We start from the raw sequence: 12,634 nt of genomic DNA on the forward strand, positions 1-12,634 counted from the left end.
CCCCCCCAAAAAAAAACACAAAAACCCAAAGACTGAGTGGGTAACCGATGTGCTACTGATATTTCATCCATGGTGCTTTTCTTTCCCCTTTAAACTCTAACTCTTGGGAAAACAACATATTTTAAGCTTTCCACACAAATATTGATATTGGCAAATAAAGCCCCATCTCACCGTCCATGGCTAGAGACAGTATTCTTTTTGTTTCGAAATTGTGCAATCAAAATTAACCCACGGCATTACAAATTGCCTAAAATATTCAGAGGGGGGCAGGTAACTTGTCTAGACAAAACTCCTACCTCCACTTGCCACTGTGGCAGAACGTGCCTGAGCCCTATGGCGAGGCATTTGCCTATCGGGGGACGCAGGCAAATGGCACAAAGTAGGATACGTCAAACTCAAACACGTGTATCACTGCATTACTGCCCGTAAATCGTTGGTGCGATCAAATAACCCAGGGAAGGTTGATCTCGACGCCTTGATTTGTATTCTGGTCACAGGGCAGCCCTGTAGACCTATATCTGAACCGAAGCAGGATAGCATGTCCTGGACATAGAACAGAACCAGATTGATCGCATCCTGGATAGTCATTGGGGTCTGAAACGCCAAATAAGGAACATACAAATACAATACCAACGCCGTCCGGATCAAGAGACTGACTTTAATCACCGCATAGGGCCAAGCTATACAATATACTAAATGGACTCGACCAGCCTTTAAGATGCACGGTCTGCAACAGAAACAAAGCAGATGAGTATTAATGAAAATGACATCAACATGAGTCGGATCCACACATAACAACTGTTGGCTAAGAGGTCTATTCTCAGACAAAAAAATAATGGAAATCAATGGGAATGGGCCCAAAATAAGGAATGAAACTTCTACTTTTAAAGAAGGGAAACTACCTGATCACTCAGTTTCTAACTATGACATTTTAAAAATAGAGATTCCTTTGTGGTCTTTAAGGAGCCGCTGTACTGCGCTTCTGTGAACTAACGTCGCCTTAGCAGCAAAAAGTTCACTCAATTTCATCAGTCCAGTTCTTCATAGAGGTTCCAATTTAATAAGAAACTATTTGTGAGGAATGGAAAAAAAGTCTTTAGAAATCACTATTTAGTTGAGCCTGTTTCATTTTCTTGGACTGCCTCCACTTCCATCATCTGCTTAATAGTATTTGCTTTCTGTGGCAGGCATTCTTCTTTTCCCACATTAAGAAAATTGTTTTTAAAAGAAAATTGCTGAGGAACTGAATTAAATTAGGTGAAATACAAAGACCTCACTACACAGGGCAGAGAAAGAATTCACGTTAGTCCTGTGTTTTTGCAAATGGGTAGACACTTGAATCTCTTGCAGATGATAATGGCAAAACACCTGTCCTGTTGAAATGACTGGTATCATATTATTACAGTCATCCTGCGGGAAAATAACTTATCTCCATCAACAGCAACTTGAATCAACCTTGTTCTTTTAATACTCTTAAAAATCGTGACACACAGCAGTAGACGATTAGCACCAGTACAAAAATACAGGAGTTACCGTCTTTATTTCTTATTGTTTATTTAATTTACAAAGCCTCAGCTACATAGCAGCAACTTTCCCTCGAAAATTGGTTTGTACAGAGAAACACCGGACGAGCTGATTTAAAGTCTTAACTAACTGCATTGTGCTCTTACAGGTATTAAGATTCAACATAATGACTTATGCAATCAAATATCAGCTACGGCACAAAAGGTACATGCTTGCCCTTAGAGATTGAAGAGACCACTGAATTTCAGCCACCAGGACACTTGGCTACTATCTGATCAGTGGTAACTGGCTTTCTTTAGTATGCAGGTGCAGCAAAGTAAATGTTGACGCTTAAAGGAAATACAGAAAACCAAATGAAAATTCTCCAGTTTCAAAACCACCAATCAACCCAAAATCCCAGCAAAACACAAATAATTTAATTAGTTGGAGAGTGGGGCAGGCAGAATTTTGCTAACCAGCCCGAACAACATTATTTAGCTAGACTATCAAAAAGTGTACCTGTCCAGTCATTTGTCCATAAGTAGGCATCTATTTGTATGTTGTTCTACAGGTAACCCATACATGCTCCCTCTTCACAATTTTACTCATGTCAGTTTCAAATCACCATAGAAAAGGCTTGTCCAACAGGGGATTAGGGTCGATTACACAGTGTCTCTGTTCAAGTTACTGGAAATTCCAAGACAGTTGCAAGGTTCGCTGAAATGTAAGGAGCTCTTCAGGATTTATAGAGAAAGTCTCCCAACCGCATATACAAGGCCCTCTGCACCACTATGAGTTGCCTGAGTGAGCTGGGGGGATGAGGAGTGTAAGCTACAAGTTGTGATCAGCTTGTCCCTGCACAACATGTAGATAGGGCAGTTGGGGACAGAGCAAGGAACTACCACAAGACCAACACCTAAAAGATATACAGTGTCACTAGCCTTGAGCTGGAATAGAGGGATGTGTTGCAAACCTGTTAATCTACAGGTGGGCTAGAGGTCTTTTCCCTAAGTTTCCTACAGAAAGGCCATTTTTCTTCCCTTGTGTGAGAAGGGACAATTTTTCCTTTTCTATTTTAAACTGGAATAATGCCCAATTCCCTTGAGAATCCCAGTCTCATCTAATTTATCCTAGTTAGATATGTGGCATGGGTTCCACTATCCATTTTTAGGCCTGCAGAGGCTGTAAATCAGCACTGAATCTGGTTCCTTGTCTTACTAGGTTTATAACTCCCATGCCAAGCCAGGATAATATTTTTCACAAGTCTTTAAAAAGATTAACATTAGATAATCTGTTTTTTTCCACTTATGCTGGTAAAAAATAAAACAAGCAACAAAGATTGCTAGTGTAAGACTTTTATGCTAGTACAGTTTAGTACAAACAGCTTTGATCTAAGATTGGAAATTTGGCAACCTAATCATGCATAATATGGTTCAGTTCTCTCCTGTATTATTGGGGACATCCAATAAAAACTAGTTTTCGTAAGGATTTTTCTCATTACACAATGTCACTTTAAGGTATCGTTTTCCAGTACAACCTGGCTTCCATTACTGCTAATAGGAGTAACTTTGGCGTTCATCAAGGAAAGAATGTATCTCCATAAATACACATTTCCATGACTGCTATGACTTACTATGCTGTGACACGGCAATCAAAGGGCTGTTAATCAACTACATTCTTTGCAGTGACTGTAATTTGTGCAGTAGGCAATCAAATGGTAGTTATGCTCCTGTGTATCTGTGGACTGATATGGATCCTAGTTATGGGAGCATCTTTGAAAATTATAGCATCATCGAGTAGATCCACCTTTAAGGGACAGGCCTGTTAAAATTAATTATGATGCTCCATTAAGGTAAAATGCAGCACAACCCTACATAAAAAGAAATCTGTAGAATATTTTTCTTTGTATCAACCAAAATATATTTTCTGTAAATAGAGCAGCACCTTGTTAAATGGGGATCAGTTAAAAGAAAAGAGCATTTTGAAGAATAGTGTTTAGTTAAAATAAGGTTACTGTTTAATTACTGTCTACTATACAAGCAGAATGGACTGTAGAGTAAACAAGAGGCATATATAATTATGGTACTTGGTCATTCAAGCACAGATTATTTGAGCATCACTGACGCATTTTAGTCTAACTAAGCAATAATGTTCAATTTTGGATATAGTCTCCCCATTTGAGGATGTTGTGATTACCAGTATTCAAATAGCTATAAACCTGTTAAAAACTTTCTAAATAAACAAGTAGTTAAAAAAAAGTTCTCATTTTATGAGCTCAGATACTATGGTGTTGAAGGAAATCAGGTAGCTGCAAGTTAGATAGGCAAAGAGAGTTCAGTGTTTGGATCAGAGGAGAATACATGTAAAAATTTCAAAAGTCTTTCAAATTGATTTGGTAAATGACACAGTTATAACAAACCTCTCTATGTATATTTCTATGTTGGTCATTTCAATCCCAATTTGGAATCACTGCATTTTTAGGTTTCTGAGAATGTATTCTATACATTCATCAGAGGACTTTTTAAGTGGATATTCCCATTAATTTTTTCTTCCTGATTTATAGGACGTACAAAGAAAAAAAAAAGCCTTAGATGGAAACGTTGATGGATTGTTGTTAAGAGTGCTGGTGCACCATATGGAAGTAGAACTTCTAGCAGACTATGCTCTCAGATTTTTACGGATCTGGGTTTGTTAAGCCACTAATGGGGAGAGGAGAAGGGTTTTCAGTTTACAGGGTCAGTGTTAGTCTATATCAGCTTTTCCTCATTCAACACATTCCTGTTCTGACTTCAGAAAATAGAACTAGGTCCCTGGGAAATTTTTCATTGAAAATACTCTGACTATGTTCCTAACTAGGAAGTATTTTCTGATGTATACAGGAAGTAGCATATGACATCTTTGTGTTGTAAAGCTATGGTTCTCAACCTTTATTTCATTTATGGACCTCTAAATTTTTCAAATGGAGGTGAGGACCCCTTTGGAAATCTTAGACATAGTTTGGGTCAGCGGACCACAGGTTGAAAACGACTGTTGTAAGGAACGGGGTCCCAACTGATAGTGGAAGAGATGTCATGTCTCATAAATATGCTGCCATCTCTAGACATCCATACTTATTATTCATAATATCAGACATTACAAAGTTGTGTACATTCCACTATAAAATGTTTGCACAACCTTAAGAGTCCCATTCTACTCCAACTGAAATCAATGGAAGTCTTTCCATTAATTTTAACAGGAGCTGGATCAGACACCTTTGTCCATATCTGACCAGACCCAGTGCCTCTTTGATGTTCTGATCATATAATAGGGCTCTTTGAAAAAGCAAATTGTGCACTTTGATATGACATTGCAACGTTATGTAGTAAAGGCTGCAGCATATCTTGGCATAGTCCATACTTGACTTTTGGATGGATATGTTGTTTAAACACCACCATGACAATGCTAATTTGTGGAATAGCAGAATAAGTACAATACTATAACAAAGAAGTTCGCTACAAAATTCTGTCACTTCAGAGTACTTGCTCACAGATTACATTGTAGAGCAGTTAAGACAAAACTACCACTTTGCTCATCACATAGTATGCACCTGAAATGATGATGCCAAATCAGTTGCCATTAACAGTTTTCAGTTTATTCATGCTTGGAGACGACGGTTCTTAACTTTTGAAAATCTGCAGTGCTGCCCTGATGAAAGTAGATACAGTTCCCTTTTACACAGCATGAATTTGGAAATACAAATCCCCTTCATTTGTAGCTGCTCTCACATGTGCAGTGGGGTGCAGATTGCCACCTGCTACACCCATGGGTGTGTGTCAAATCACATAATGAATCTGAATTGCTAGATGTTACATTCGGACCTCTACTTTAGCTGATACACAGGTAAAACATATAGTCAGAAATCTACTTAGTGACTGTACAGCTGCACATATTGAAAACCATGTTATTTCAGGTTTCAGAGTAGCAGCCGTATTAGTCTGTATCCGCAAAAAGAAAAAATTGTTAGTCTCTCAGGTGCCACACGTACTCCTTTTCTTTTTTCATGTTATTTCAGTGATGGAAGAAGGTTGTTCCTGCCATCCTGGATAATATAATGGTAGTCATAGTTTTCAAATTTGAACACCTACATGGCATGCAGTGATGCATCTGGATCGTCAAATTAGCATTAAGTATCTAAAACAGGTACTTGATCAGGTAAGTACCAATTTGTGTCCACATCTAAAGAACTGGATGCTGTAACACACCGCTTATGGGCATTTTATATTCTTGTTTATGATGAATAGCAGCTTACTCCATAAGCAGTTCCATTGATACATTTCTATTCATCCTGAATAAGGTAACTGGTGTCCCCATCCTCTGATGCCCCAGAAACCTCTCAGATTTGGTCCAGTAAGTAGCAATTTTGTGTGAATTTATTTGTAATTCCCATCACCAATACAGTCTGGTGTATCCAGAGACGAACCGAGTCTCCCTTCCTTGAGATCTCAGTGCATTCTTGGGATCAGCTAACCCAGGTTCTCCCCTTCCTTCCTTCCGGTGTCTTCTTTTATACTCCTCAGCTCATGGCTAATAGGTTCATCAGCCCTCCCACCCTGATCAGCGAATTAGTGGCATATTCCCCAATCAGCCTTTTTCAGGGGAACTGACTGGTGCCTAAGTGCAGGCTCACCAGTTACTTTCCAGCATTCTGTCACACTAGCCTTCAGTATGAATAGCAGGCTCACTGGAGTAAGCAGCAATTTATCTTTTTCAAAATTTAAATAAGAAATTAGCACGTAGATTTTAATTAGAGAATATTTTTGTTCCTTTTAAATAACGAGGCAATTAAATAGGCAGAGATCAGCTTCATGAGTTTGCATATGAATACTAAAAGTCCTTAAACATCAGTATTAATGCAGCTTTCCTTTGGATTGTTCAGAGTAAAAGACGATAAAGTTAAACACTTCCAATCCATATTAACTTGTGGATGTTAAAAGAAGACAATATGATGGACACCGCACAGAACAATGTCTTCTGGAATTTACACCATGTTCCAAAAACAATGACAACATAAGAATTTATGTTTTCTTTATTGACTGACATCTCAAGCCCCATTAGCCTTCCCACTGAGTCTCAGTTTGTAGCAGTTTAAGGCTTCACAAGAAAGCATGAGACAAAGGCAAACAGATGAGGAAACACCAAAGACTTGCTTCTCTATATGCAATTAGCAATTTCCACCTTTTAAACAGAAACCATTTAAAAATAGGAATACAAATCTAACGACCTTTTCTGTCCTGTCTATGGATGAACATAGTGATTATTAAAAACAATGAGAGTTATGCACCCACTTCAAGCGTGCTAAAGATAAACATAGTACTTCTCAGGCTTCCTTCATTAAAGCTGTCTCACAATACTTTTACGCATGCGTGCATTAGCTTGAATGAGACCAATTACTTGAACAAATAGAGACTGCCTATCATTGACCTCGAGATGTAATGCTACACTACCACAGGAGAAAATTTCAGGATGGTGAACTCAACTTTTCACTGAAAAAAATGTTAGAAGTCCTTGAAAGTATAAAACGTTAGCAGCTTGCCTTAGCGTCACAACAGAACAGTACTAACATAATTTAGCATTAGAATTCATATGCACCTCTCATCTTACTAGAAACAAATACTCGCATTTTATAAGCTTCTAACATGCTGAGAATTTCCATTGTTTCTTCAATAATATATACATGTAGACTTTTCTCAGGGTGCCATTCTTGGCCATTAGAGTTCACAACACAGTTCATAAGTATAAACATGACATATATTATTATTGTATTATAAGAAATCAGTACTTCAGTTTCTAACATACATCCTCAATAATAATCATGACCTATTATTGCATTTATACATCTAAACTAGTTATGAGTAAACCCACAAATCACATTATATTAACAGAAGTTAATGGATTCTGTATTCCATGCCACATGAACACAGAAGCAATTGCAAATACAAAATCTGATATGTATAGAATATCGTCACCAGAAAACAAAAACAAAACAAAAAACCTGCAAAACATGCAGGGTAAAATAAATCAAACATAGTTCTCTGAAACTTTGTATCTAATTGGTAACATATATCTAGAATCCTGAAATAACTGATAATCACAGACCTCTTGAAAAGAAACAGCTCTTCACACATTTTGCATGTTGAAGTTTAAACTAATTCTTTAAAGGTTTTGCCTTCTTCTTGCCACTTCCCCATCCCCCACTGAGCTGGACTGGATGGTCTCGAAATGATATCCGCTCTTTATGAAATGGACCCAGGTTTGTTCTTTCTGAAGCAGGTATGTCCTTTGCTATACAATCAAACAAGTGGCATGAAAATATGTCATCAGTTCAGTCAAATTAGATTATTTTTAATACAATAAAGTAAAAATTCTTTCATCAACATGTCTAATTTGGTAGTTTATACATTTGCATAGCTTGTGTCTTTTGTCTTTGTGCTTTTTCTTCAAAATAATTTCAAGGTTTAAAAGAAGCTTGTAGCAGTAATTTTGTAAATATAGTACAGTATTTTGGAAAATAAACTGCAAAATTATTAGACATAGGCAATGTAGTTTCCAAACAAGTTTCCCTACCTGCCCATTTTGAAATTATTTTAAAGAATATGCACAAGATACATTAGAGAAACAAGTCACTCTTATAATTAAAGATGTTTTGTAACCACACAAAGAACAAGCTTGGAGGTTTTATCTATTTAACTAGTTATTGTTTTGATAACATCAGTACAAATACAATGGGCCAGATTTGCTCTAAGTGACGTCAAAGGAAGTTTTGCCCTTAGTGCTGATGAAAGCAGAACTGGGACAAAAAGATATTATAACCCCCCAAAACTTTTAAATCTTATGAAATTATTCAGTATTTAGTAACATCTATACAAATACCTAAGTAATGCAACTACTGATTTCTACAAACAAGCAGCGTAAGACAAGATGGGTTAATTTAATAGACAAGAGAATAATGTATAAAGAATGCCATAGATGTAATTTTATTTTAAGAAAATCAACACTTCAACTGACATAAATGTCTCCCTTTCTCTCACTAGGCATGTAAAATCCTCTCATATTCTGTGTAACACATCTCACATTGTGTAGCAAATCCTCAGAGGAAAATGGTGAAGATAATACAGTTATCTAAGGTGTCTATTACCAAAGAATTAAGCTAAGCAAGCATAACCAAATTTTACAAGTGTCTTTCTGCCAATTATCAATAGAACCTGTTCTAATTTACCCATTTTGGGTAGTCCATACGTTATTTTCAACAATTTTAATTAGCTGCATTAAAGTAGTTCATAGAATCATGGAGACTCGAAATGAAAAATGCCTATTATATCATCTCTGCCAAAACAGGATTGGTGACTGTTATATATGTGTTGCCTAATTTAGTTTTAATTCCCGAGCAATGGCACCCTCACTACTTCCCTTCAGAGCTTATTCTACAGTCTAACAGTATCTCACAGTCAGGACATTTCCCCTGATATTCACTCTCCATCACCCCTTTTAATTTTATTCCATTACCCCTTGTTATACTGTCATGCACTACGCAAAATAACACTTCTCTCTTCTTGATATTTTGACCCTTCAAATATTTTTTATGCATCCCCGATTTTTAGTTGTGGCTTAGTCAAGCTATACATATTTTTCTTATTTAATTTTTCCTCACAATTCTTTTCTGATACTACTTACAGTAGACCTAATTAATAAGGTGTCAAAAATGCCTGTGGCAGCTGTTGCCCCATCTACACTAGGGCTCTCAACATTGGGTCATTCTGTTACCTTACCAATGGCAACAAGTTTTTAGAAAATGTCACTAGTGCAGACAGGACATTTAATAGGGAGCAAGGAGTTAAGGTATATAATAATTAATGGAAGCTTACTGTAAACTTTCAGGGAATTCTTTAGCTGGAGACATAAAGTACTCCCAGAAGACAGCCGAAGCTGACAGCAGCAGAGTGGTAAATTCAATAATTTCCTTGATGAAGTTTCAAATTAAGCATAATAAAACAATAATATGAAGAAGTTTCTTTCTCAACTGAAGGAGAGACTGTGAAGTTGGAAAGCACAGTTGCTAAGAAGAAAAAGCACCAAGAATTAAGAATATGGAACATGGTTTGTTTATTTGTGGAAAAGAGGAAGTCATTGTTACATGTTTAGACTAAAAGAAAGAGTTGGCGCTATTGTGTGTATGTGACAGGCTTTCTCCAGCACATCTCTTATAAGCTGCAGCAATACGAATGGGCGAAGGTGGGGACATGAATTATTTTTTTCCTTTCCCCATGTCACACCTTTTTATATCCCTTACGTGGAAAAAAAAATCCCCATACCAAAATGGTTCTGGAAGTTCACCCAAAAGGGACAGAATTCAGTGGAGCAGAACTTGAAATTCATCACACCCTAACTACTAATGGCACTAGCTGCTTCTAAATTTCTACATTGTTTAAATTTGATTTCTAGTGGAAGGACTCCAGAAATCTTTGCATGTAGGGTTTTCTGCTTTTCCACATATAAACGCACATAATTCATTGGAACGGACAGTACTACATTTCCATTGCTATGAAATAATATTCTGAAATGGAAATGTAAGAATTTTTTCCAGTTTGGTGTAATTTGCTGCAAGATAATTGTTAACATTTTACAAAATTATTGAGTTATATCTTTTTATTTGGACAGAACCATGTTATACTACGGCATGAACTGTTCTTGCCCCCAAAGTCTCTAAACTTCAGCTTCAAATGTCCACAAATTTACTTTGTATTTCTGATTGTAATATTTTTTTTTAAATGTGTATTAATTTTTTTTGTAAATAAATATGAATTTAATAATTTTTAGAGTTTGCGAACTGTGTCGACAACAGGTGGTATTCCAACAGTCTGTGATTACACTTGTGGGAAGAATGACAATCATATCTCAGACTATGCAGTTATACAGTGTCACAGAGTAGGATTAAACAGTCAGTCTTTTGATGGTTTTGTAGGTTTCCAGAAAATTCTACATAACCAGATTCTCTGTTTCACTGAGTTTATATTCAGTGAAGCAAAGAGGGGGATTCGTAAGGGTGCCAGTTGTGGCTCCCTGATTATCTAGCCATTCTCTACCTCCGTAACTGACAAGATCCATATATGGCGTGCAAAGGATTGCTCTTTAGTGGCTAAAAAAAAAAAAAAAATCAACTACTCTCTGAAGGGAAAGATTAACCAAACTACTATGAAATCCCAAGAGTTTAGGGAAGCTATAAGATAACTACACAAGACATTTCACCTCTATGTGCCTCAGCTTCCCCAACTCTGTAAAATGGAATAATGATACTGACCTTTGTGAAGCATTTTGAGATCTATCAATGAAAAGCAGTATATAAGAACTAGGTATTAATTATTATTATTATTACTACTGCTACTGACAGTCTTAGCAGACAGGTTAAAGCCTGAACGGATAGGGAGATTAAACAACCTCATCATACCTAAAGATTGTCCCTTGAACACAGAATTGAGTCAGATTGGCATAGGAGTATAGCGAAGACTGTTCTTTTCTATACCTACTCTAGACTGATGCTGCAGGCTTTACACACAGAAAACTACCACTGGTTTACACATTAATCATGATTGAAAGACTGGGCCCTGGGATTCTGTGATTATGCCAGAGGCAGTCTGGGTAGTCAATGGAGGAGTTCACCTTGTAAGAAAAGTACCCCAATTTATCCCAGTCCTTCCTGGAGTTGAATGTAGAAACAACCTGTGGGGAAGAAAAAGAAAGAGGAGCCAGCTGCAGGGCAGACACTGCAGAACTAGGAATTGTCTACGCACAAATTGACCCTGAAATAACAATTTTGGTTGTAATTCACAGTTAGTTACTTTTGTGAAAGTTGTGCACGAATGCACTTATTTTGCATTAAGAGTGTCTTATTTATACAAAATGAGCATCCATACACAGACTAGCACTGAAATAACAAAAGATGTCAATTAAAATCAATTTAGTTATTTTGGTGTCAATCTGTCTGTAATTTTAATTTAATCTGTCTCTTTATTCTACGCTATCAATATAGAAACCTGGGCAAACTTTTCTCTGAGTGAAGCGTTCCACTAAAGAGAGAATCATCTCCAACGTTTCCAGTCCCGTCTAGATCCAGGGGTACAACAGGAATTTACAGAATTGGCAACACCATTTTGAACTGAGAGAGTATTCCTTACTTATACAGCGCCACTTATTCCCAGAAATTCTGCACTGCAGTCTCTCACTGAAATGAATGGGTAACAAATACCAGTTTATGTTTCATCTGTTTATTTATATTTTTTCTCTTTTCTTCTGATTTCTCTTCTCCTCCTCCTCATTGGTATATGTGTTTGTAGCTGCTTGTTTCCTTCTGGCCACAGGAGGCCAAGCAGGATTATTATTTTAAAGTGTTTTTTTTTAAACAGCCAAGAGAGGGGACAAAGAAAGAATGGAGAGATAGAGGAAGATGATTGATTGGAGATACCAGAGATAAAGACAGAGATCCCTACTAACTAATACCTAGCACTTTTATAGCATTTTGTATTTTTCAAGGTGCTGTAGCAAACATTAATCTCAATGGGGCTAATTACATAAGTAAGAGCTGCATGGTCAGGCATTTATTCATTGCAAAACTATTCTGTGGGCCTTCAGCTGTTGTCTTTGTGCCCTTTCTCAAAGTCAGACTCTACACATAGTGGCAACCACAAGAATACCCCTGTTAATAAGTATGATTAGTATTACATTTAAACAGAATTGGACAAGTCTATTAAATAGAATAATTATACACTGACTGTGCTAAATTGTAACAGTTAGCCAGATGGGAATAAAATCATGAACAATTCTTAAACAAGAAAAGTGAATAACTCATACTATTCATACCTCTAAAATTGTGAAGCTGTTATTGAAAATGATTTGTTTATAGTAACACTGTGTTTTTGGCTATGTGAAGCTCCAAGTATCAAAGATATTTTCAGGTGCTTGCACATACCAAATAATATTTTTGTTTAAATATGTGCTGAAAGCATCTCTTGAGTTTGGTTAGAGTGTTCATATTTTCAAGCAGTCACTTCTCTGATGTTTAATCTGTTTTCTGCTAATGATTTGTTCTGGTCTTTTTTGG

General features: G+C 36.8%; 1 protein-coding gene across 5 annotated transcripts in view; it reads right to left on the bottom strand.

The window, feature by feature from the left end:
• Positions 1–7,653: 7,653 nt before the first annotated feature.
• Positions 7,654–12,634, bottom strand: part of LRRIQ1 (leucine rich repeats and IQ motif containing 1) — a 157,618-nt gene continuing 152,637 nt past the window's right edge. For 2 of the 5 annotated variants that reach the window (XM_074941953.1, XM_074941950.1), the window contains one exon: positions 7,664–7,824. In XM_074941953.1, coding sequence (XP_074798054.1) covers positions 7,688–7,824 — 137 coding nt within the window. In that variant the 3' untranslated portion in view covers positions 7,664–7,687. Of the gene's footprint in view, positions 7,825–11,196; positions 11,257–12,634 lie in introns of all 5 variants that reach the window. The other 3 variants (XM_074941954.1, XM_074941955.1, XM_074941951.1) reach the window with 3 other exon arrangements.

This window comes from Natator depressus, chromosome 1 (genome assembly GCF_965152275.1).
Source record: "Natator depressus isolate rNatDep1 chromosome 1, rNatDep2.hap1, whole genome shotgun sequence".
NCBI lineage: Eukaryota > Metazoa > Chordata > Testudines > Cheloniidae > Natator > Natator depressus.